Source organism: Pipistrellus hanaki (assembly GCF_964339955.1).
Source record: "Pipistrellus hanaki genome assembly, chromosome: 16".
In the NCBI taxonomy this organism is placed as follows: Eukaryota; Metazoa; Chordata; class Mammalia; order Chiroptera; family Vespertilionidae; genus Pipistrellus; species Pipistrellus hanaki.
The window spans coordinates 20,859,804-20,886,735 of record NC_140518.1 but is presented as its reverse complement, the minus strand read 5'-3'; the positions used below and the strand labels follow the sequence as shown (position 1 = coordinate 20,886,735).

General features: G+C 44.1%; 1 protein-coding gene across 1 annotated transcript; it reads left to right on the top strand.

Annotated features, from left to right (window-relative positions):
• Window positions 1-16,075: 16,075 nt before the first annotated feature.
• CHCT1 (CHD1 helical C-terminal domain containing 1) lies at window positions 16,076-26,177 on the top strand (the record flags this gene model as incomplete). The annotated part of the gene is made up of 6 exons (XM_084862342.1): window positions 16,076-16,351; window positions 18,962-19,063; window positions 19,343-19,518; window positions 20,183-20,282; window positions 21,160-21,355; window positions 25,718-26,177. 6 exons carry the CDS (start codon window positions 16,076-16,078, stop codon window positions 25,801-25,803), a joined length of 936 nt encoding a protein of 311 aa, XP_084718468.1. The 3' UTR covers window positions 25,804-26,177.
• Between the last annotated feature and the right edge of the window lie 755 nt (window positions 26,178-26,932).

Genomic DNA, 26,932 nt, shown 5'->3' with positions numbered 1-26,932 from the left:
CCACTGGGGATGTGCCCGCAACCAAGGTACATGCCCTTGACCGGAATCGAACCTGGGACCTTTCAGGCTGATGCTCTATCCACTGAGCCAAACCGGCCAGGGCTAAAATATAAAGGGTGGGGCAGAGTAGGTTTGCAGTTGTATTGGAAACAGAGTTTATTCTTATATTATTTTCTATACAAGTCGTTATAAACCTACTTTTGTCCCACCTGTACCTAACCATTACTATTTTTACCATTTTTAAATACCTCATGAGTGGACTCATAGTGTATGTCTACTTTTGTGGCTATAGTCTACTTCTTCCGTGGATAGCTTATTTCACTTTAAAATAATGTCCTAGGGAAAAATAAATAAATAAATAAAATAATGTCCTCGAGGTTCCTCCATGTTTGTACGATATGTCAGAATTTCCCAGATTTGCCATATGATCCAGAAATTACACTTAATTATATACCCAAAAGAATTGAAAGCAGGGAGACATATTTATACACCCATGTTCGTAGGCCAAAAGTTAGAAGAAGCAACCCAAGTGTCCACAGACAGAAATAAAATGTGGCCTATGCATGCAATGGGATACCATTCCGTCCCAGGCTTTTGAATTCTTAATTCAGTTTGTCTGTCTTCATTCTGAAAGTCACAATATAAGCTTCTGGATAAGGAAATAACTTTGAAAAATAACTATTTGGATTAGATTAGACTCAAGGTGGCAGCTAGGTCATTTGAAGCCAGCAAAACGTTTTTCGTTCCTAAAGCCAACGGGTTATACTATGACCTGGTAGAGAAAGAAGGTAAAACTCTGTTTCTCTACCTACCTTTCCTGGTAGACCAGACCAGCAGGGTTAGTCACAGGCTGCCCTTTCCAGTTCACTGTGAGGCAGTTCATTTTCAGGCCTCGGGTTCATTTCATTAGTAAAAGGCCATGAATAAGGGGGTTGGGAATGTACTTCAAAGCCTTTCATTTCCAGGTCATTCGTTTGGTGTAGACAGAAGTCTCCAGACAAAACAACTCAATCATCTTCAGCCTGCGGTTAGATTATAGTAATTAATGGGCAGTGGCCCTGGCTGGTTCGGCTCAGTGGATAGTGTCAGCCTGTGGGACTGAAAGGTCCCGGGTTTGCTTCCAGTCAGGGCACATGCCTAGGTTGCGGGCTCAATCCCCAGGAGGGGGCATGCAGGAGGCAGCTGATCAATGATTCTCATCATTGGTGTTTGTATCTCTCTTCCTTCCCTCTGAAATCAATTTTAAAATGTTTTTAAAAATTAATGGGAAGTGGGAGAAAAGACCCTGGAGAGTTCCAGTGCCACATCCCCAGGCATACTGACTGTCCTAAAATAATCAGGATCTAAAGGTGGCCTTGCTGCCGGGACCGGTTTGGCTCAATGGATAAGAGTGTCGGCTTGGGGACTGAAGGGTCCTGGGTTCGATTCCGGTCAAGGGCATGTACCTTGGTTGTGGGCATATCCCCAGTAGGGGGTGTGCAAGAGGCAGCTGATCGTTGACTCTCTCTCATCGATGTTTCTAACTCTCTATCTCTCTCCCTTCCTCTCTGTATAAAAATCAATAAAAATATATTTAAAAAAAATAAAGGTGGCCTTGCTGTACAAAGGACTGCTCTTCCCACTTGATTTACAGAGGAATTGGAAGCAAGTTGTTTTATCTCTTTGTGGTTCTTGCCCCACATGTAGTTCTTGCCCCACATGAAAACTAGAGTTGAAGTTAACCTATCTCATGAAATAGTAAATGATTACAAAATACTCAGGAGAGAAGAGATGAGAAATTTTATAGTGAGAATTCAAAGCAGTATTAACCCACAGAAACGTAAAAATTTTCCTCCTTGGTTTCAGGCTTGGTTTCCCCTAGAACCATAAACTGTTTCACCCCATCACACAGTTTACCATGGATTAAACACTTTTCAAAATTGTGGGGTGAGATAGAAAACTATTTCTCCTTTGCCTGAGTTAAAGTAAGCCTATTACTGAAGGCAGTGAAGCAGATAGTTATATCTGATGGAAACTTTAAATGGTAAGCTGGGATTAAAATCTGTCTTGGTTTATATTATACAGTATCAGGCAAGTCAAATGTTAAACATCCCTCTGTAACTTAAAATTGAAACAGTACTTAAATTTGATGATGTAGAAAATCTTTAATTTGTCGTGCTGAAAGGACTTCTAGTAATCCTTTAGTTTGTTTGGTTTTATTATATTTCACTTAACCCACTTAAAAGTTGGCCAGCCACCTGAATTTAAGCATTAGGTTGTACTTGCAGAATCATTGCTTTAACTATAATTACATGCCTGTGAAAAGAGTTGCCTGTACAAAGATTTAAAGCATGAGAGATTGGTATGTGATTTCTACTTCCAGTTGGGCAATTTGAATGACAGTTCCTCACTTTGTACTCCAAGAGAAATGGCAAAGGAATAAGACAGAGTTCTTTTACTACTTGTCAAAAAAGCTTAGACCATAGACAAAGAGTTCAATACACCAAAAAAGGGGTGGAACATCACCTAATTTATGTAAAACTTTTTAATATATATATTTTTATGGATTTCAGAGAGGAAGGGAGAAGGGGAGAGAGAAACATCAATGATGAGAGAAAATCATTGATCGGATGCCTCCTAGCCACCCTGTATTGGGGATTAAGCCTGCAACCTGCAATGTGGGCATGTGCCCTGACTGGGAATCAAACTGGGACCTCCCACAAAGTGAGGCCAACGGTGTATGAAGTGTGAGTACATGGTAAGAGAATTTATTTCCCAGCATTACGAACTTGTTACCTTATAGAGACAAATATGAAATATGATCACTTATATTTTTATTTACTCTAGAGCACTTAAGCTATTTTTAATGAAAATAATAGTTATTTTAAACATTTTCCATCAGTACAAAAAATATATAAAATAAAAGATGATGCTTTCTGCTTTACCTACTCTCATCCCCTAGAGATATATATCCTTTCAGTTTTCTGTGACTACACTCAACATATTTTCCATGCATATAAAATGTGCATCTATATTTCCTTTCTTTCTACACACATTTTTATAGTGTACTTACTGAAATGCAGTTTCTTTTTCCATTCAGTATATCTCAGATTGCATTTTATGTCTACATATAGATCTACCTTATTCTTTTTAACTGATACATAGTATGCCAATTTTTTGTATTTAATGTATCATGATGAACATTAGATTGTTTCAAGTGTTTTAATATTATAATGTTGCAATAAACATGCTAATACACATATCCTTTTTTACACATGTAAGTGTATCTGTAGATGGAATTTCCAGAAATAAATTGCAGAGTATGTATCTTTTAAGTTTTATTAGATATTGTCAATTTGCCAGCCTAAAAAGTTGGATCAATTTACATTGTAATAAAAGGCCAGTTTCCCTTCACCCTTGCTAACAATATCAATTTAAGCTGATTTTTGTCATTACCCTTTACATATTACAAATCCTACCAATGAAGAATTGAATCCCTAATTTTATAGACATAAAATTCATTTTAAACCTGGACAAAATATTTGAAAAAAATTATTAAAAAATGACAAAATATTTGAAAAAATTACTAAAAATTACTAAAATTTTCTAATCTGCAATTAAAGATGTTTCTCTTATTTATCACTTTTAAAAAATATATTATTTTATTTATTTCAGAGAGAAAGGGAGGAGAGAGATAGAAATGTTGGTTGTCTCCTGCACGTCCCCCACTGGGGATCGAGCCCACAACCCAAGCACCTGCCTTTGACCAGAATTGAACCTGGGACCCCCCCAATCCTCAGGCTGACACTCCATCCACCGAGCCAAACCAGCCAGGGCTTGTTTATCACTCTTGAAAATATGCCTAAAATTGGCAAAATTCTGACAGGGCCCATCTCCTAAAAGCTTCCAACTTACTAGATAGATACCTAAGTTAAAACTAATGATTGGAAAGAAGTAAAACATTCAGAGTAAGAGCCTGTAACTTACACCTGTCTTAGAAGTTCTCTTTTTCCTCTTCCACAATCCAAGCTTGGCAAACAAAATTTATACTACCCACTGAATCTCTGAGTAAATATTTTCTCTTTATAATATTCCTCTCCCATCCCAACTGCAATGAAGTTGTATTTCTGTCGCTTTCAAAATAATAGTTTACAAAAGTTAGGGAATAGATCTTATAGGCTGTATGGCTTCTTTTTCTTGTTAGCAGCTTTTTTTTTCTTTTTTTTTTTTTTTTAGGCTACCTCTTATTTTATTTGGAATGTTGCTAGATTCTTTACAAAACACTACCCTTAATCTTTTTTTTTAAAATATATTTTATTGATTTTGTACAGAGAGGAAGGGAGAGAGATAGTTAGAAACATCGATGAGAGAGAGTCATCGATCAGCTGCCTCTTGCACACCCCCTACTGGGGATATGCCCGAAACCAAGGTACATGCCCTTGACCGGAATTGAACCTGGGACCCTTCAGTCCCCAAGCCAATGCTCTATCCATTGAGCCAAACCGGTCTCGGCAATCTTTTTTTTTTTTTTTTTAATTTGTTAGCAGCTTCTTTTTAGTCTTCCTTTAATCTTCTTATTCCTTCTAATGTGGCAATTGTATTGTATTCTTAGACCAATTTTTTCTAGAAAAAATAGAAACTGCTGAAACCGGTTTGGCTCAGTGGATGGAGCATCGATCTGCGGACTGAAAGGTCCCAGGTTCGATTCCGGTCAAGGGCATGTACGTTGGTTGCGAGCACATCCCCAGTGGGGGGTGCGCAGGAGGCTGCTGATCGATGACTCTCTCTCATTTACGACGTTTTTGACTCTCTATCTCTCTTCCTTCCTCTCTGTAAAATATCAATAAAATATATTTAAATAAAAAAAAAAGATGTTTCATCTTCAAAAGTCATAGTAATTAAAAAAAAGAAAAGAAAAGAAAAGAAAAGAAAAAATAGAAACTACAAGTTTGAGAATAAGTACATTATTGAATTCTAACCCGAAAGTAAAGTAATATAAAAGCCAGCTCTGCACAGAGAGGCTATGGCTTACTTGTTTTTAGGTTCTAAATAGCTTTATCATCTGAAGTTCACCTATCATTCTAATATGCTTTCTTAGACAGTTGAGAAATGCTAACTTTAGCTGTATATCTTTGACTTTGGTTTTTTTCAATCTAGTAGATAAGAGATTCATACTCAATCAGGCTTTTTCCAGTTCTTAAATTCTAGTATTAGCTCTTAAATTGTACATTCTCTTGCCAGCTCAAATCTATTTGTGTGTTTAGTTCACTCTGAGTTTGTCTATTAATACAATTTTCTATTCTGTTTCCCACCTTTTACTGAACTACCAGTCTGCTGTTTGAATAATTGTTCTCCCTTTCTTAACTGTGGACTTCCTTTTTTTCCTTCTTCTTCTTCTTTTTTTTAAAATATATTTTATTGACTTTTTACAGAGAGGAAGAGAGAGGGATATAGAGTTAGAAATATTGACGAGAGAATCATCGATCAGCTGCCTCCTGCACACCCCCTACTGGGGATGTGCTCGCAACCAAGGTACAATACATGCCCTTGACCGGAATCGAACCCGGGACCTTTCAGTCCCCAGGCCGACGCTCTATCCACTGAGCCAAACCGGTTTCGGCTGTGGACTTCCTTTTGATCAATAAGTATTACTTTAATGGGGAAGGATATGTATGTGTGGGGACAAGAGTTATACAGGAAATCTCTGTACCTTCTGCTCAGTTTTGCTATGAACCTAAAATTTCTCTAAAAAATAAAGTTTGATCATCCAAAAATCCTGATACAGAGATGTGTCTGCCTACATATAAGTATTTAATGGTGATATAATTAAAAATGATCAGGGTATATAGTGGGAATGAAGATGGGGTAAGGGGAAAAGATCAACCAAAGGACTGGTATGCATGCATATAAGCCTAATCAATGGACACAGACAACAGGGGGTGGGGGCATGAGTGGGAGGTGGAGGGGGGCAATAAGGACACATAAGTAATACCTTAATCAATAAAGAAAAAAACATTATTTAAAAAATCATTAGTCCTAGAAAGGAGGTAAGAGGTGAAGCTAGAATGTGATTGTGATTTTAGGTTTAGGTAAAACTTTATTCTTGGTGGTGCTGATCCAATACATCTTTTGAAATCCCAATATTTTCTTTCAAAGAGATTTGAAAGCTATAAAATAGCATTTGGCAGTTATGTCAATTACTGATCCTCTGCGGGTGGGGGTGGGGTGAAAGCAAATCTGGGTTTCTTTGAAAGAGGAAGGAAATTCATTAAAAAAAAAAAAAAAAAAAAAAAAAAGGAAGTTGAGAAATCCCTATGACCATTTAAAATCTTCTCACGGCCCCAGCATTTGGTATAAATGCAGCAAATAGTTCACTTTAACATTTGTTAAGCATTATCTAGATGTAAGGGACTGTACTAGGGAATACAACAGTGAGATATTTTTTTTTTTTAAGTCCCTGAAAACTACCAAAATAAATATAGCATGTCATGGGAACATGGGTAGCGAGAGATATTAGGCCAAACTGAAGGAGTCAGGAAAGGAGGGAAGCGTTGGAGGATGGGAACTTTGAAAGATGAGTAAGAAATCAGCCATTCATTCACTCCTTCAACAAATTCAATGTGCCTGCTATCTATCCCAGGCACTGAAGATACAGAATTGAACAAAGGAATATTCCTGTTCTTATGAAATTTACATTTTAGTGGGAAAAGAAAGAGTAAACTAAATAAAATAGTGGTAAGTCAGTAACAACTTCTAATGATAAAAGGAGACAGGAAGTGCTGAGATGAAGGTTGCAATTTAAAATATGATGATCAACCCAGCCAGTGTTGCTCAGTGGTTGATCATCTACCTTTGAACCAGGAGATCAAAGTTTAATTCCTGGTCAGAGCACATGACCAGTTTCGATTCCAAGTTGTGGGCTCAATCCCCTGTAAGGGGCATACAAGAGGCAGCTGATCAATGATACTCATCATTGATGTTTCTCTCTCTCCCTCTCCCTTCCCTTCTAAAATCAATAAAAAAAATGTTTAAAATAATATGATTAGAAATCAGCAAAAAGGTGATATTTAAGACAAAATCTGAAGATGATAGAGCAAACCTTGTGGCTACCCAAGGGAAACTTACCCTAGGCACTGAAGCAACAAGGTCAAGTCCCTTGTGTACAAGGTCTTTCCAATAAACTCTATCTACTTGATCTTGTACTGAGTTCAATGCTCATTTCTGTGACATGGAGACTCAAGAACCTGGCAGTCAAGGTCCAGTAACAGTGTGACTGCAACAATGAAGGAAGTGGATAGAGGCAAATGGTATGCTGTTAGAGGTAGGTTTTGTGGGTTTTTATTCATTTATTTTAGCCATCTGGTGTAAATGAATCAAAATTATACCTTTTATTTTTGTCAGATTGGCACACAGACACACATACACACATACATACATACATATCAGTGTGCCACAGAATTTTAATAATTAGTTTACATGTGCCATGAGATGAAAAAGGTTGAAAATCACTGTCCTAGAGCATCATCCACTCCCAAAGTGATTGGGGCTTCCAGCGTGAAAAGTTCAGAGATCAGGAACTATCAAGAAGACTGAGAAGGTAAAGCCAGTAAGTAAGGCAGGAAAGCAAAGAAGGGGAGAGGGCATTCCAAGAAAAAAAGTGAATAAAGGCACAGGGATATAAAGTGAAACTCAAGAGAGAAGAAGTAAAAATAAAAATAAAAAAAGAGACAAGAAGCTTTGCCTCATCAGAAATGCCTTTTGAACCAACAAAATAAAGCTAGCTACTAAAACAACTGGAAAATAAAATAAAAATCCATTAATTAACAAGATAATGGTTCTCATTTTCTCATTTTTAACAGTTGATAAAAATTAAAAAACATTTGACAAAGGCTTTCAGGTAGATTTTAAGAACTTAGCAGGTTTTACCAGATTTTTATTTTGCTGTGATCTCTGAGCTATCAGTGAGCAATACTTGACAGAAGGTTCTGAGGACAGTGTGTACCCTTAAAATTTGATCTAAAGGAATAAATTAGGCCAAAGTAAGATGATTAATGATTGAAAGCAGATCTCTCCCTATGCATGAAATGAAGCCTGAATGTCACACAGAAGAGATTTTGAAGACCCATACTTTTGTGTAAATTAGTAATAATGACATCCAAAATATTTCATGCAACAATCTAAGGGACTAGCCAATAGATAGAAAGGTTGTTACCAGAAAATCCATAAGGAAAGAGTTTAAATTCTCCCAACTCAGACAAATTCTTAATCTGTAGCTTAGACTATGTACTAGACTCATAAGCAACCTTTACAAAAAAAAAAAAAAAAAAAAAAAAAAAAAAAAAAAAAGGAGGGAGTGCTAAATTAACCCAAATCTTTTATCTTCTGCAGCTATGGAACAAAAACAAAGGTGAACAGAGTTAAATTTTAATGAACAGTTCACTGAGTACATCCAATCTTGCCTTCCACAAACACTAATATATGGGTTTTCTCCATCCTCAACATTCCATCTCTCGTTGGTCTGAAACTGTATTATTCTCGTGAAGTGCTACAACAGGGATTAGAATTACATTCTAGAACATGTATTTTTGTTTACACAAGTCAGTGTACCTGTGCTATTATATGTGATTCTGGTTATTATTACTGCACGAGAAATGACCCCAATAAACTAGTAGGGTAAAGCAATTATAACATGTATTTTGCACATGTATCTGCCATTGGGGCAAAGTCCAGTGAGGGTAACTAACCTCTATTCCAGTTTATTGTGAGCTGCAACAGCTCAAAAGCTAGGAATCCTCTCAGGCTTGCTCTCTCAAGTCTGGCAATTGATGCTGGTGGTTCGCTGAGACCTCAGCTGGAACAACTGCACATGTAATGCACTTCCTTTTTCCTCACAATGTGTCGCCAGGTTTCAAAGGTGAGGAGAGAGAGAAAGAGCTAGAGCTGGAGCTACACTGAGTGGCCAGATTATCATGATCTCTGAACGCTTAATAATCTGGCCACTCAGTGTGTGTGTGTGTGTGTGTGTGTGTGTGTGTGTGTGTGGTGTGTGTGTGTGTGTGTGTGTGTGGTGTGTGTTTGTGTGTGTGTGTGTGTGTGTGTGTGTGTGTATGGCTTGGTGCATTAATTCGTGCATAGATGAGGTCCGACCAGCCTGGCCTGGGGGAGGGGACATGGGCGGTTGGCCAGCCTGCCCGGCTGGTTGAACTTCTGGTGGAGGGGACAATTTGCATATTAGCCTTTTATTATATAGGATATACACTGAGTGGCCAGATTATTATGTGTTCAGAGATCATAATAATCTGGCCACTCAGTGTAGAGGTAGAGAGTTCAGCCAAGATGTATCGCTTTTTATGACCCAGCCTTAGATGTAACACAATGTCAGTTCTGGTGCACCCTAGTCATTGAAGCAGTCACAAAGTTCTTCCCAGGTACCAGGGGAGGGGAAATGATCTCTAGAAATATTGTTGTGTAGCAGTCTGCCCTCTGAGATATTGCAGGCTCCGTTCCAGATCACCACAGTAAAATGAGGACCACAATAAAGCAAGCTGTAATCTTTTTTTTAAAATATATTTTATTGATTTTTTTTTACAGAGAGGAAGGGAGAGAAATAGAGAGGCTAGAAACGTCGATGACAGAGAAACATCGACCAGCTGCCTCTTGCTCACCCCCTACTGGGGATGTGCCCGCAACCAACGTACATGCCCTTGACTGGAATCGAACCCGGGACCTTTCAGTCCGCAGACCGACGCTCTACCACTGAGCCAAACCGGCTTCGGCACAAGCTGTAATCTTTTTGCTAGTAGAGGACTTTGTATTCAATTGTAAAAAATGCAATATCTGTGAAGCTCAATAAAACAAAACAATAAAATGAGGTATGCTTGTACATTCACCCCTTTTTCCAAAATCCCCGTTATGACATCAGGTTCAAACTTTGAATCTAGGATCTCATCATCTATTATAGATCAGGTCTAGGTGTGACTGGGGTTTCTTGGATGTGTTTTCTTCAATACAGTCTCTCTTGAGCACCTGTTCTTAATAAATACACATTGGAGTTATTTCGGAGCAAGTGACCTAGATGTATAAAACTTACTTTTAAATGGTTCAAGAAAAGCCCTAGCCAGTTTGGCTCAGTGGACAGAGCATTGGCCCACAGACTGAAGGGTCTCAGGTTTGATTCTGGTCAAGGGCATGTACTTCGGTTGTAGGCTCCATCCCTGGCCCAGGAGGCAACCAGTGATGTTTCTCTCTGTGTGTCTCTCCTCTTCCCTTCTACTCTCTCTAAAAATCAATGGGAAAACATCCTTGGGTAAGATTAATAACAAATAAATAAATGGTTCAGGAGAAAACAAAGTATTTTTCCATATACACACTCTTCTGGAAACTCTTTGCCCCCTTCTTGAGCTTGAGCAGGACTCTGTGATTACTTCAATGAACAGAATGTAGCAGAAATGGCACTGTTATATCTGAGGCCAGGGAGGGAGGGGGGAGAGAGAGAGAGAGAGAGAGAGAGAGAGAGAGAGAGAGAGAGAGAGCAGAGAATGCAAATAATAAAGCAAATTGAGCAAAACGTTAACAATAGGTGAATCTGAGTGAAGTGTCTGCAAATATTCTTTGTACTCTTCTTATTTTTGAGACTTTTTGTAAGCTTGAAATTATTTCCAAATAAAAAGTTTTTTAAAATGTGCTGCATACAGAAGAAGTCCTGAGCATCATTAGTATTTTGATATTTCAATTCCAGGGGCAAGTCCCAACTTGGCCTTTCTCTTAACTTTTGGTGGTTAATGCAAACCCTTTAGTTCTTCTTTGCCCGGATGTCTACAAGAACACACCATCACCTCCCACACTTCAGCCCACACTTCTCACATCCCATCTCCCTAAAGAGCACGTTGGGAAAGTTCCCTCTTTGAGAGGGGAGGTTTGGCCGTGCTGAGCCTGAGCTTTTCGCTGGTCTTATATTACTTCCCATACATACTAGAGGCATCTGTAAGTGTGGCTTGGCTTGTAGAGAAATTGTAGGAAAAGGATGCACACCTGCCTCCTCCTAACAAAAGAGACTGGCATTAGCTCCCTTGAAGCACCATCATTGTGCTTCCAGAACACAAACTCTAAAAATAGTGCTGCCAACAAACAACCTTCTCATGTTTCCAGTTTGAAAAGGACACTCACATAGAAGACAGGTCCTTTTAGCCACAGTGTCACAGTCCCCAAACAAAGAATAATCACCAGAAAAGTCCCAGTTTAGGAACGGTTAGTACCTCTAAAAGGTGCATGCTAGCCATTTAATAAATTTATTCTTGGCCATTATGTAAACAGTTTTACTCATTCAAAGCTGATTATCCTGAAACCCTTGTCACCTAAAAAGTAAGTCTTAGCCATACCAAAGATATATAAAGTTCATTTATGAGTTAGTTAATCAAGGAAAATCCTCTTTAATAATTTAATAATTGCTAACACTTATTGAGCTCTTATTTGTGTCAGACACTGGTTTAAGACCTTTTACGATATTATTAAGTTATTTAATCTTTACAACAGCCCTCTGTTAATAATAGCTCCATTTTACAGATGAAGAAAATTGAGGTCCAACAAATTTAATTAATTTGCCCAAAGTCATATAACTATAATTAGTTACTAATGGACCAGGATTTGAACCCAGCCAATCTAGATACAAAATCTTTTCATAACCTATACTAACACTATGGATTAGAAAATAAAGTATGAGCCGAAGCCGATTTGGCTCAGTGGTAGAGCGTCGGTCTGCGGACTGAAAGGTCCCGGGTTCGATTCCGGTCAAGGTCATGTACATTGGTTGCGGGCACATCCCCGTTGGGGGGTGTGCAAAAGGCAGCTGGTCGATGTTTCTCTCTCATTGACGTTTCTAGCTCTCTATCTCTCTCCCTTCCTCTCTGTAAAAAATCAATAAAATATATTTAAAAAAAAAGAAAAAGAAAATAAAGTATGAACTGAAGTTTGTTGTTACTTTGTGAGTTATTTTTTCTTTGTGAGAACATTGGTGAGCTTTGCCCACCCACACATATGGCAAACATTCATTTCTTTGATAAATTAGCCTTGTTTCTCAAGATGAGTGTGATTAGACAACTTCTTTGCCATTAGACTTTCCGACCAAGGAATTAGTAAATTCTTAGTATAGAACAAATCAGTCTGGCCATTCTTTTGGATCTTAGAAAAACACACACAATTATGTTCACTCAGCAATTCACTTATTCAATAACCATTTGTCAAATAATTGTTTTGTGTAAGAAATTGGAGTGTAAGATGTCACCTGGACAGCCTTGTGAGCTGCCCACAAAAGCTTCCAAGGTCGACACTAATCTTAATGCAGTCACCTCAGTAGAGGAACTTTTAAGTTTCCAAGCTCCATTTCTCAAATCAGTTATTTCAAACACGGGCTTATGCTAATCAAGTGACCATGAAATGGAGGAACTTTGTTTCTGACCATTATGGAGTAAAAGGCACCGGATTTACCCTCCTGCCATAAACAACTAGGAACCTAGACAAAACATACAGAGCCACTGTTTTTCAGACATTGGCAACAGGCAGTGCAGAACTGATATCACGGAGAGAAGAAAAACAAACAAGGTGAGTTCTACACTGGCCCTGGCTTTCCGCCTAGAGGCACATTCTGCATCATAAATTCAGAACACGGGAGAACACAGCAATCTCACTGAGCTAATGAGACAGAGATTGGAGTTCATGCACTCTGAGGCAGCTGGAAGTTGCTACACAGCCTAGCCAAGTGAAGTAAGTATATAAAAAGAAGCTCCGAAAATCTGCATAGAATAGTATTTTAATATCTAGGAGTATTTTAATAGTATTTTTTAAAATTAATTTTAAATATTTAATGAAGTAGTGTTTTTAAGTATGGGTATCACATTTATTTACCCTTTCCTATTGATGACAGGGTTAGAATTCTGAACACAGTGTTTCAAGAACTATCACGTAGAGATAAAGAGAACCATTACAATAGTCAATGTAAGGAGATGGAGGAGAGCAACAAAAGAGGGAAAACAAGCAATCTCTACCAGAAGATTCAAGGGGGGAAAAAGGGATATTTAGACCTAAACAAAGAATGCCAAATGATCGACAAGGTAGCACATTATCTGATCTGGAGAAAATAAAGGGAAGGTGGAAACAGTACACCAAAAATTTACACAGAAAAGACAAAAGGATGGCAGATATCTTTGAAGAAGATTCCTCTGAGGAAGGACCCGCAATTCTAGAAAGCTAAGTGAAAACTGCCTTACAAGTATTGGGAAGAAATAAATTACCAGGAGTAGATGTGATAGCACTAGAATTATTTCAAGCCACAGAGACTGAATCTGACAAAATCCTAACAAGAATACATCAACAAATATGGAAAACAAAACAATGGCCTACAGACTAGCTTTGTTCAATATACAATCCAATCTTCCAGAAAGGAGACGCCAAGGAGTGGAGCAACTATTTGCTCTAATTTCCATGCAAGTGAAGTGGTGCTCAAGGTGATGCAACAAAAGCTTCTCCCTCGTATGGAGCAAGAAATGCCGGAAGTTCAAGTTGGATTCAGAAAAGAGGCCCTTGAGATCAAATTGCAAACACGCTCAGCGCAGGAAGTCTGAGATAGACAAATATCATATGACTGCACTGATACGTGGAATCTAAAGAACAAAAATAAACAAGTGAACAGAATTGAAACAGACTCACAGACACACAGAGCGGACTGGTGCGTGCTAGAGGGTAGGGGTTGGTGGAACTGGGTGTAAAGGGCAAAGGGATTAAGAAGTACAAATTGGTAGTTACAGAACCGTCACAGGGCTGTAAAGTACACAGCATAGAAAATGTAGTCAATAGCTCTAACCAGTTTGGCTCAGTGGATAGAGTGTCCACCTGCAGACTGAAGGGTCCCAGGTTCGATTTTGGTCAAGGGCATGTACCTTGGTTGCAGGCACATCCCCAGTGGGGAGTGTGCAAGAGGCAGCTGAATTGATGTTTCTCTCTCATCGATGTTTCTAACTCTCTATCTCTCTCCTTTCCTCTCTGTAAAAAATCAATAAAATATATTTTTTAAAAGAAAAGAAAATATTGTCAATAATATTGTAGTAACTATGTCTAGCGCCAGGTGGGTACTGGAAATATTGGGGGAAACACTTTGTAAGGTATATGATTGTCTAATTACTATGTTGTACACCTGAAATCAATACAAAATAATATTGAAAGTAAACTGTAATTGAAAAATAAAAATGTAAAAAATTTGCAAACATTGGTTGGATACCAGAATGCTCCAAAGAATTGCAGAATAAGTTTAGTCTATGTTTTATTAACTACAGTAAAGCTTTTGTGTGGATCATGATAAGCTATAGGTTGCTCTGAAAGAAATGGGCGTGCCTCAGCACTGGATTGTCCTGATGTGTCACCTGCACTATGAACAGGAAGCCACTGTTAAGACAGAACATGGAACCAAAACCGGTTTGGCTCAGTGATAGAACGTTGGCCTGTGGACTGAAAGGTCCCAGGTTCGATTCTGGTCAAGGGCATGTACCTTGGTTGCAGGCACATCCCCAGTAGGGGGTGTGCAAGAGGCAGCTGATAGATGATTCTCTCTCATCGATGTTTCCAACTCTCTATCCCTCTCTCTTCCTCTCTGTAAAAAAAAAAAAAAAAAAAAAAAAAAAAAAAATCAATAAGACAGAACATGGAAAGACAGAATGGTTTCCTATAGAAAAAGGTGTCAGGCAGGTGCATTTTATCTCCCTATTTAATCTGTAAAGAATATAAATGAAAAAACTGGGTTACATTCAAAGAAGGAATACAAATTGTTGCAAGAAATATCAATGACTTGAGATATGCAAATGACACAATCTTACTGCCAGAAAGTAGCCATCGTTTGATATTACTCTGATGAAAATGATAGAAGAAAGTGCCAAACCAGGACTGCATTTGAACATCAACAAGATAAAAGTCATGACTACAGAAGAAATACACAACTTCAGCAAAGACAAAGGAAACCGTTGGAATTGTTAAAGATTTTGTTTACCTTGGTTCAGTCATTCATTCAAATGGAGACTGCAGCCAAGAAATCGAGAGAAGGCTAAGATTCGGAAGGGTAGCAACGGAAGAATTAGGAAAGATCACCAAGAGCAAAGATATGTCCCTGAAGACCAAGGTTAAGATCGTCCACACATTGTATTCCCAGTTACTCTGTATGGATGTGAAAGTTGGACAGTGAAGATAGGAAAGAAAGGATTCGTTTGAAATATGGCTCTGAGGAAGAGCTCTACAGATACCATGGACAGCCCGAAAGGTGAATAAGCGGATCCTAGAGCAAATCCAGCCTGAAACATGGCTGGAGGCAAAAACGACAGAACTGAAGCTGTCCTACTTTGGGCACCTCATGAGGCCGCAGGGCTCTCTGGAAGAGACAGCAAAGCTGGGAAAACAGAAGGGGGAGGAAAAGAGGAGGACCATTGTGAGCTGGATTGACCCGTCAAAGGCACCATAGGCAGGAACTGATTGGGGCTTTTGAGGACAGAACGCTGGGAACACCACTGTCATCCACAGGGTCGCCAGGAGCCAGACCCTACTCAATGGCATGCAACACACACATGGATGGCACTTCAGTGGTTTCCAAATTGTTACCATTGTAACAGCCCTCCTACGTCTCTTCTCCTTGGGACTGATTTGTGGAAATGGACCAAAGGGAAGGCACATTTAACATTTTGCATCGCTGCATAAATTGTTGGCTAATTATCACTTCCAATGCAGTGCACAGGGGAGCCCCCTTTCCCTCACCCTTGTCCATATAATGATCCTTCTTAAGAGCTGCAAAATAATTCAGAATTCATGCTCAGAGAACAGACCTTCCAGTTTGGAGGCAAAAGCCACCTGGTCCTGTAGGTCAAGAGCCACCAAGACCCTCTCATGTGTGGGTACCCGGCCAGAAGGAGAAGGGAAGGCTTGGGAGAGCCCTGACTTCTGCTCCAGTGGCCGGTGGCGATCCCACTCGGTGCCCACGAACTTAGGGGAGAAAAGGGGCCACACTGGGCGGGGAGAATGGGAGCGTAGACCCAGTGGACACGATGGCAGGGGCCAGGAGACGAAGATGCGGGTTCAGGTGCGGGTCCAGATGCGGGTCCAGCGAGAAAACGAAGGCTGCAACGGTCTCAGTAACCCGCCGAGTGCCCTGATGGAGGACGCGCGGGGGCGCCGTTGCATCGTCCTCGAGGGAGGCCCCGCGGACCTGCGGACCAGGCGGCCACGGAAACGCTCACCCCGACCCGAGCGCGAGGGCGGCGAGGGCGGCGAGGGCGGCGGTGGGGAGACGGAGCGGCGGAGCCAGGGGGACAGCGCCGCGCCACCTAGTGGCTGCGGACGTAAGGCAAGTCACGTCTGGGCCCCTCTTCTGTGAAGGGGCTCCCTCCGGGCACCTCCTCCCAGGGAGGGCTGCTGGGAAGCGTAATGGAGATGGTGTATGGTGGCTAGCCCTTTTGTACACACCCCCAAAAACACCACCACGACCCCCGCCAACACCCAACGCTTATTCACCCCCCGGAGGCTCCCCCGTAGAAGAGAAGCTCTAGCTCCATAGAGAGCTACTGTATTCCATTCCCACGGGGCACCTTCTAGTCCTGTGTTCCGAACCCGGAAAGGAATGTTACAAACCCTGGTCCTCACTCTCAGGGAGCCCACGGGGTGCCTGAGGGGGGCATGAATGGGGCACAGGCAGGAAAATGACTTCGACATCAGCAGCATCCGGCCGTCTCTTAGGAAAAGGGGTGCCGGCCTCCCCCGTCCAGCCTGCGCGCACTCAGCAGCTCGCTCTCGCTTCCCTCGTCCAGTTCCCTGTTGGAGGAGAAGGCTGGGGGCCACCCCAGGAATGTGGGGTGGGCGGGGGAAGGGCACTGGGCTCTGTGTTGGCAGTTGCCATGGTTTTGCCCGGGGTTCTGGAGTCAGCCCGCCCACCCCCTGAGACACTGAGGTCACAGGAGCAGGAGTAGGTCAGAGCTTGGGGGGCCCCCCCCGGGAGGAGTGCCACTCCGGAGCCCACTGCAGATGGAGTCCTCAGATGGGCAAGGGGATGAGGAGGACAAACCTCAAGAGAAGGTGCGGTGGGGCTGGGGATGGGAGGATGGGAGGGAGGAAAGGAGGAAAGGAGGGCCCTGGAGGGGCTGCTTTTGGAAAACAGGCTACGCAATTCAAGAGGAGAAGAGGGAAAACTGGTGAGGTACGTGAATTAGCAAGAAACCAAAAGAACAAGAGAAGGTTAATTCGATCAAATGGTTTATCAAAGACATATACTACTGGCAAGGTGATGGAAAGATTCCTGATAAGGTGGTTGTTGGTTATGAAGACACAAGGGATCTTGTGGTGTGTGTGTGTGTGTGTGTGTGTGTGTGTGTGTGGTTGTGTGGGGTATATGTTTATAACGTTGGTCAGCCAGAGTCCCCTGTCTCAGGGGCCTGGAGGAACCCTGGTCCTGAACCTTCTCCATCTACTAACCTCCATCCCCTGACCTCTCCCTTCAGAATGGTCTGGGCCTGAGTCTTCCTTGTTCTCCTGAACACAGGCAGGAATTAATGCTCGCTTTTCTGAGAGGCTTTTATAAGGTCAGGAGCAAATTCCACCATGCCAACCTAATTCTGTGCTCTGCCTTCAAGTCACTTTATCTTCATTAATTAGATTTTTTTTTTTTTTTTTGCGCCCCACTTTTGCTGTCAGAAAATTCCTTCTCACATTCACCATCATCACTCATTTTTTCTGAGTGCCCATTAGCATGGCATAATTTTAAGAGTTAGGGACAGAAAGAGGTGGGCCTGAGACAGGTATTCAACAAATGTTCACTGAAGGAATGAGTGCACGAATCCCTGCTCATTCCTCCAAGGAGTGACTAACTCCCTGGTGCCTCAGTGCTCTTATCTGCAACCAGGGAGGGATGACGAGATCTGCGCTCACAGAACTTGGGAGCGAATGAGTTAATGTTTACCTAGAGCTTTGAAAAGTTAGCTACTGTACTATGCTATAATTATTATTTTAAAAAATGAGTTGGGCCGAAACCGGTTTAGCTCAGCAGTAGAGCATCGGTCTGCGAACTGAAAGGTCCCAGGTTCGATTCCAGTCAAGGACATGTACCTTGGTTAAGGGCACATCCCCGGTAGGGGGTGTGCAAGAGGCAGCTGGTCGATGTTTCTCTCTCATCGATGTTTCTAGCTCTCTATCTCTCTCCCTTCCTCTCTGTAAGAAAATCAATAAAATATATTTTTTTAAAAATGAGTTGGGCATTCTAGGTTTTCTTTTCTTTAAAATTTTATTTTAGGTTAACTCTTATTTTTTTATTCACTTTTATTTATTCATTTAAAAATATTTTTTATTGATTTCAGAGGGGAAAAGAGAGGGAGAGAGAGATAGAAACATCAATGATGAGAGAGAATCATTGATCGGCTGCTTCTTGCACTTGCCACCCCCTAACGGGGACCAACCCTGTAACCTGGTCACGTGCCCTGGATAGGAATCATCCCCGGGACTCTTCAGTTCATTGGCCAACACTCTATCCACTGAGCCAAATCTGCCAGGGCTCTTTTTCTTTTAAGTATATTTTTATTGATTTCAGAGAGGAAGAGAAAGAGAGAGAGAGGAACATCAAAAATGGGAGAGAATTATTGATTGTCTGTCTCCCACACACCCCACACTGGGGATCAAGCCCACAACTGCACATGTGCCCTGACCAGGAATTGAACCGTGACCTCCTGGTTCATAGGTTGATGCTCAACCATTGAGCCACACCGGCTGGGCCATTCTAGGTTTTCTAAGCAGGGGTTCTCAGAGATGAGTGTCTTTGCCCAGGATTCACTTGTCTCAGGGCTAGGTCAAGGAAAAAGTCGTAGGGGAAATGGAGAAAGGCTCTGGCCAGCATTTGATTCAGTGATTGTCCAGCACTGCCCCTCAGGAGCAAAAGCCCCCAGCTGACCGCTGCCCCCTGTTTCCCCCCCAGGTGATGGATGTGCCCTGCTCGGAGAAGAGCTCCAGCACCATGCCCGCTGGAGACTCGCTTGTGTGCCATGCCAAGGGCCTGGACCAGTGTACCTTCAGAATTGTGAGTAGGGGCCGTCCCCGGACCCTGCTCCCTGCTCCCTGCACATCAGGAAACCTGGGCCAGAAACTGGCAGGCCTCAGACCCATAGCTCATTGCCTTATTTGTCACACTCTTGGGAAAGAAGTAGGTAGGACATTGACTGGAGCCTCCTCGCTTAACATTGTAAAGCCTTCCTGGGCCCTGAGGGCTGCAGCTGGACCAGCCTGCTGGTTGCTCGGGGTGGCCCGTCTGCCTCTTCTTTTCTCATATGGCCCCTCACCTCCCTCGTTGCCTCCTCAGTGTAAAGAATGTCTAAGGCCATTAAAGAAGTGCCTGCGAAAGTTGTACCTGCCCCAGGACCTTCCCCAGAAGAAGAAGCTAAAGTACATGAAGCAGAGCCTGGTGGTCCTGGGCGACCACATCAACACCTTCCTGAAGCACTACTGCCGCGCCTGGGAGATGAAGCACTGGAAGAAGTAGGCAGCCTCCTGGCCCCTCCCCGACACCCACTCCTGGGTCTCCCCATCTAGACTCCAAGCCACACCTCAGTCAAGAGCCCCCAGTCCCTTCTCTTTTTTTTTTTTTAATATATTTTATTGATTTTATACAGAGAGGAAGGGAGAGAGACAGAGAGTCAGAAACATGGATGAGAGAGTCATCGATCAGCTGCCTCTTGCACACCCCCTACCGGGGATATGCCCGCAACCAAGGTACATGCCCTTGACCGGAATCGAGCCCGGGACCTTTCAGTCCCCAAGCCGACGCTCTATCCATTGAGCCAAACCGGTCCCGGCCAGTCCCTCCTCTTGATGTGAGAGCGTCAGGATCCCGGAGTGAGCATGGGGACGATGGGGTGGACAGAACAGGGTTCTCTAGTCACTCAGAGCGGCATTGATTCACCACCGCTGGACACACAGAGGACAAAAAACCCTCCTGAGCCTGAGGACAGTGACCTCTGATGGAACAGGTTCTGTGTGGTGTGGGTGCTCATCACCAGCGCGGGCATCCAAGATCTGAAAAACCTTCATATTCCCTCAGCCAAAAACCGAGAAGACAGCCCATGGCCCATTTCCCCAGGGTAGGACCTGAGCGGACAGGGGCTGTGCTCCGCCTCCCTCAGCCTCAGGTTTCTCCCTGTAGGATGCTCTGGAGATTCGTCTCCCTCTTCTCGGAGCTGGAGGCAAAGCAGCTTCTCAGGCTCTACAAGTACACCAAGAACAACCAGAACACCAAGTTCCTGGTGAGAGGCTCGGGAGGCTCCTCCTGGGCGGGCTGGGTGGTGTGCGCGTAGGGTTCAAAGAGCAGAGTTCAAACCGCTGGCACAGGGGGAAGCCCTGCTCTAACCAACCATGCCCGACTCTCCACCCAGCCCCGCCCCGCCCCGCCCCTCCCCACCGCATACTCTAGCTGTGCAGCTTTAACCAAACCTCTTCCTCTGAACACCACTGGGTGGATCGGTCCAGTGATTCCTCCTCTGAACACCAGGAGCTGCCATTTCAGCGATTCCCGGGTTTCACCAACCAGGAAAATTCCAAAAGATATTTTTCAGGCTCTCAATTTTAATTTTGCAAAGGACTTTAAAAATATATATATATATATATATTTTATTGATTTTTTTTACAGAGAGGAAGGGAGAGAGATAGAGAGCTAGAAACATCGATGAGAGAGAAACATGGATCAGCTGCCTCCTGCACACCCACCTGCTGGGGATGTGCCCACAACCAAAGTACATGCCCTTGACCAGAATCAAACCTGGGACCCTTCAGTCTGCAGGCTGACGCTCTATCCACTGAGCCAAACCAGCTAGGGCTGCAACGAACTTAAAAAAAAAAAAAACTGCTTCACCACAAACACATAAAACCCTGTAACTCAACAAAAAGAAATGGAGGACCTACCTCAAAGCAGAGAACCACCCAGGAACAGACCGTCCGCAGCCTGGCCCCCATGTCTCCATGAACCTCTCTCTGCCGCATCCGTGAGTCTCCATCCTTCTGGCGAGGCAGAGGTTTGGTGCAGCCAGACCGCAGCCGTTTAACCCCACCAGGGCGCGGCCGGCACTGTGGAACTCGGGCCCCTCACTTCTCCACACTCTTCTGAACGCTCTGTCCCCGTTGCAGGCAGCCTTCAGCCCTCTGGACGCTCCGGAGAGCTGCTTGCTGGCTGACCAGGAGGACAACCTGCCCAAGCTCTGCAGCGCCTGGGGGCTGCACGGCAACATCAGCGGCATGAAGGAGAGGCTGTCCAAGATGCAGGCCCCCAGCGGCGAGGCCTCCCTGATGGCAGAGCCACACGCCGGGGCCCACGGGAGGAGAGGTGATGCCCGCTAGACGTGTGGAGAGTGCCTGGAGGAGGGCCCTCGCCACTTCCCTCCTTCCCATTGCCTCTCAAACCTGCATTTCTTCTTCTGTCCACGTTCCTTCCCCTCCTCCCCTTTGTTTTCTCTCTGTTTCCTCCCCCTCCTGGCAGGTGTGCTCACTATAGAAAGTAGGAGATGCACGGAGAAGAGGGAAAATCACTAGCACCCAGAGGCCATGACTGTTGTTGTTTTGGTGTGTCTCCCTCAGGGTTCTGTGTGATTTCCCCCTCTCGTGACACATACAGTTTTATTTTTTTTAATTTTTTATTTTTTTAAAAATATATTTTATTGATTTTTCACAGAGAGGAAGGGAGAGGGATAGAGAGCTAGAAATATCGATGAGAGAGAAACATCGACCAGCTGCCTCCTGCACACTCCCCACCGGGGATGTGTCCGCAACCAAGGTACATGCCCTTGACCGGAATCGAACCCAGGACCCTTCAGTCCACAGACTGACGCTCTATCCACTGAGCCAAACCGGTTTCGGCGACACATACAGTTTTAAATCCTGCGTTTTTCAGTTAACTTTTAGGTGAAGGCACTTTCCCATCTGACCAGGAGCAGAGCAGAGGTTGTTTCTAGTGGCCATGAGGGGGGACTCCCAGGAAGTGTACTTGCAGCAGGACACCCGTCGTAGGTATTGGGTGGGGTATGGGCTCAGGGAGGGCGCTCATCCCCAGAAGGGCAGCGAATGGCCTTCCCAGCAGCTCTGGCCTCGGCCCTGACCGCACTGCCTGACTCTGAGGAGAGACTCCTCAATGGGAAGAACCCCAGGCCTGGTGGGGACCTAGGAAGACCTCTTCTGTGCAGTGAGGTGCAAAGCAGTGTTGGAGCCACCCGCTCCTCACTCTTCTGGAACTGGCTCCTGGGGCCAGGGAACTGTTCTTATGTAGCTCCTGGGGGAGAAAGTGGAGGCAAATAGGGTTCCCTAAGACCTCAGAGCATGGTCCTAAGTTGGACCCAGGTGTTTCCTCTGAAGGCCGGCTAGCTGGGGCTAGTGCAGATCAGCAACCATGGACCGAGTGGGAGAGCAGGTCAGGTGCAGTGGGCACGGGTTAGGCAGCTACCGAGACCCAGAATCCTGCCTGGGGTCTGGGTGGGCCCCTAGCCCCAGTGCCTAGTTAAAATTGGGGAAGTGAAACCTATAATGGAATGAAGATCAGTCGGTCATGAAGGTGATCTAGGCCAAGGAATCCATGAATCAGAGGAAATTATGTATCTCATACTTTCACTTAGGCCTTACAGCATCCTGAGGATATTATTATCCTTCTCTTACCAAGGATCAATCTGAGTCCTTCAGGCAAAGGTAGAACAGGCTGTCTGAGGAGGTAAATTTGGGACAGGCTCTAAAGAAAGGGATAAGGAGAGGAAGTGAGGAAGAGAGGAGAGGAAGGGGGGCAAAGGTGTGTGCAGAGGTGAGGGGCAATGGGCAGACAGTCTGGGATTAGCAGAGCAGGATGGAGATGAGCAAGATATGGGTAACAGGGGAAGCCCTTGTATGGTAGGTTAAGAAGTTTGGCTTTCAGGCCTGGAGCAGCCGGGTCTAGTGCGGCCAGGCCAAAAGCAGCAGTTGCCAGGCTGGGAGCGGCCAGGCCCGGAGCAGCCGGGTCTGGTGTGGCCAGGCCCGGAGCAGCGGCTGCCAGGCTGGGAGCGGCCAGGCCCAGAGCAGCAGCTGCCAGGCTGGGAGCGGCCAGGTCCGGAGCAGCGGCTGCCAGGCTGGGAGCGGCCAGGACCGGAGCAGAGGCTGCCAGGCTGGGAGCGGCCAGGCTGGGAGTGGCTGGGCCCGGAGCAGCCGGGCCCAGAGCAGCCGGGTCGGGTGCGGCCAGGCCCAAAGCAGCAGCAGCCAGGTCCAGAGCAACTAGGTCGGGAGCAGCGGTGACCAGACCCGGAGCAGCTGGTTTTGGAATGAACCAGAGCAACAGAGGCCAGACCCGGAGCAGCCAGGCCCGGAACAGCTCGCTCCTCGCCTGCCCCTGCCCCACGGCTGCCTCTCAGACATGGCTGGAAACTTTTGTGGGAACTTGAGGGTCTGCTGAACCAAGTGATGAAGGCTTAGATCTGGATGTGTTGAGTTAGTATAGGGCTGGGGTGTTGATCTGTGAGTGCCTTGGGTGGGGCCTGGATGAGGCTGGTTGACCTATTTGGAAATGTCTTTTGTGTGAAATGTATCATTGGGCATGTGGTGGTATTATTGATATGAGAAAATGCTAAGTAACTGATTTACTATCTGAAAAGGGATTTACTATCGGGGAAAGGGAGGGAGGAAGAGACTGAACATAAACTGCACCTATGGATGAGGACAATGGGGGATGGGGAGGGGGCGGAGGGTGGGGTGGGAACCTGGTGGAGGGGGGAAGAAATGAGGAACCTTTGTAACAATATGAACAATAAAGATTGATTTAAAAAAGAAAAAAGAAAAAAAAGCAAGAAGTTTGGCTTTCATGCAATTCTTAGAATAATGTTTTATTGCTACAAACATAAGCATATCATAGAAAGTTATGTAATACAGCCGAAACCAGTTTGGCTCAGTGGTAGAGCGTCGGTCTGAGGACTGAAAGGTCCCGGGTTCGATTCCGGTCAAGGGCATGTACATTGGTTGCGGGCACATCCCCGGTGGGGGGTGTGCAAGAGGCGGCTGGTCGATGTTTCTCTCTCATTGACGTTTCTGGCTCTCTATCTCTCTCCCTTCCTCTCTGTAAAAAAATAAATAAATAAAATAAAATTAAAAAAATTTTTTTAAAATAAATAAAAGTTAGATAATACAGATAAGCAAAAATAAGAAAATATAAACAGCACATTGTCATCACCACAGCTAGCACCTTCCAAATGGTTTTTATGTATATAAAACATCCATTTTAACCAAAATGAGATCACTATGTACATACGTGTGTTTTTTGAGGGGGGGGGGGTTCTTTTTAAAATTTTTCTTTGAGAGAGAAACATCAATTTGTTGTTCCACTTATGCATTAATTGGTGGATTTTTATTTTTTATTGATCTCAGAGAGGAAGTGAGAGATAGAAACATCAGTGATGAGAGAAAATCACTGATTGGCTGCCTCTTGCATGCCCCCCACTGGGGATCAAGCCTGCACCCCGGGCATGTGACAGGGAATCAAACCGTGACCTCCTGTTTCATAGGTCCACGCTCAACCACCCAGCCACGCCATCCAGGCCATTGGTTGATTCTTGCATGTGGCCTGACTGAGGCCCCAAACCTTGGGGTATTGGGACAACACTCTAACCACCTGACTTCCTGGCCAAGACTACAATGTATATACCTTGGATTTGAACGTGTGTTCTTCAGTTGTCAACCTTCCATGTCAATATTTTCGTTTCATCCATTTGTTGGCTTAAATACTCCATATTTAAAATTTCCCAAGTCTTTTGCACTGGCTTCCCAAACTTCATGCATCCCTCCTGGCTGTGTGTCTTAAGTCTCTTTTACCCTACCAGACCTCTTTCTTACTCCCTGACCTGTTGGAAGAGCTCAGGCTATTATTCATCAAAATGTTCCACTTTTTCTTGTTTCTTTCTTTTGGCATCTTTCAAGCTTGCTCTTCTATCTATAAACAGGACTTTGGATCAAAAGTCTGGATGAGTTCATGTTTTTTTTTAAAAAAAAAAAATGGAGGAAGCTAGGAGACATTAGAGATAAGGTTATGTGCTTCCTGTATGTGTTACATAAGAAAACACATACTATACTATCTGATGGACACCCCCCCCCCCCCCGCCCCATGATGGCCTGGATGTTATCCGTGCAATTAAAGGTAACGTGCATGGTGTTTCTGTGGCACCATGTTTATGTCAGTTCTTACTTAAAACAATGGCAATGGTGTTTGCAAACAGTCCAGCACTAAAGCACTGGGAACTGGAGCATGAAACTGGAGCATGGAGAAAGGAGTGGGGAGGAATCAGTCTGTAGCCAGATGTCAAGAAATATGGGTCTTGCCCTGGTGAAGGTGACTCAGCTGATGAAGCATGGCCCCATGCACTGATAGGCTGCTGGTTCGATTCCTGGTCAGGGCACATGCCTGGGTTTTGGGCTCGATCCCCAGCGGAGAGGCGTGCAGGAGGCAGCTGATTTTTGGTTCTCTCTCACGAGGCAGTGGGCAGGCCATTTCCTTACTCTGTGGCTAGGGGAGAATCCCGCGTCTGTAAACTACTCCACAGATTTCCGTGAGAGAGAAAAAGGACATAGGTTGGAAGTAAGATTTTGTTTTCCTTTCTTTAGATCTCTACCACTGCTCCCCAAATGTTACAGACTGAAGTTCTTGTATGTGTGATGTCATCAGAGCTGTGTCTGACCTTCCCTTTTTCAGGTTCTTTAAGGAAACTTCATCAAACACCAAAACTCAAGAGAAAGAGGATTAAGGAAGCCCCAGGAACCCCAGAGACCGACCCATAAGAAGACCTGGCTGGGGCAGAGGGACAGCTCGCCCAGGGTCCCAGAGCACGTTTGTCCTCATACCTCTGCACCTGGGGAGATGGGGACCCCGAGGGGTAAGAATAAACTTTTCTTTATCAAAAGGACGCTTGCGTCTGAATTGTGCATAAACGTGATGGGAACTAAGCATCCTTAATACAGGTCTAGCCGAAACCGGTTTGGCTCAGTGGTAGAGCGTCGGTCTGCGGACTGAAAGGTCCCGGGTTCGATTCTGGTCAGGGGCATGCACATTGGTTGCCGGCACATCCCAGCTGGTCGATGTTTCTCTCTCATAGACGTTTCTAGCTCTCTGTCTCTCTCCCTTCCCCTCTGTAAAAATCAATAAAATATATTTTAAAAAATACAGGTCTATTTTACTTAGCTAATAAGCACCATTCATTATTTATTTATTTATTTAAAAACATTTGCCAGCCACCTTTTGAGTGGCAGGTATCCCACACATACAACGGATAATAAGAAGAGGTCACTTATGTCAAGGACCATCACAGTCTAGTGGGGAGACACGTGGGAATAGACATTACATAGACACGTGGGGTGAATACAGGGGCCTGGGGAAGGCCTCAGGAGTAACAGAGAAGCTGATATGCACTTGCCAGATGCGAGTCTGGGGAGAGGAGTGGGCCTGGGGTCAGAGAGTGAGAAGTCCTGCAGCCTGCCGGAATTGCCTGGATTTAACCACGTGGGGAAGTTTGGGGGGTCGGGGAGGGCCGTGGTAAGGGGGATGTCAAGCAGCCGAATTGGGCTGCTGTGACCTGGGGATTGGGTAGATGCTCTGGAGATAGTGAGCAAAACGCATGGACGTGAGAGAGGGCAGAGGCAGACCAAAGAAGAAACAACAATGGGCTTTGCCAGGAGGGTGATTCAAACCTGTGGTCAAAAATCGGCAGCCTGTGTGCTGCACTCAGGCCACTGATGTGCTTCTTGTATTTGCCACTTACGGTGTCTGCTGTCTACTTGTCTATAAAACTTTTTAAAAAGGATTACTTACCAATCTGAACTCAGTACATTTCCCATGAAAAACAACAGACTTCTGGCTTTTAACAACTGGCCACACTTGAACTTGCCGTGGGTGATCCCTGACACTGAGATA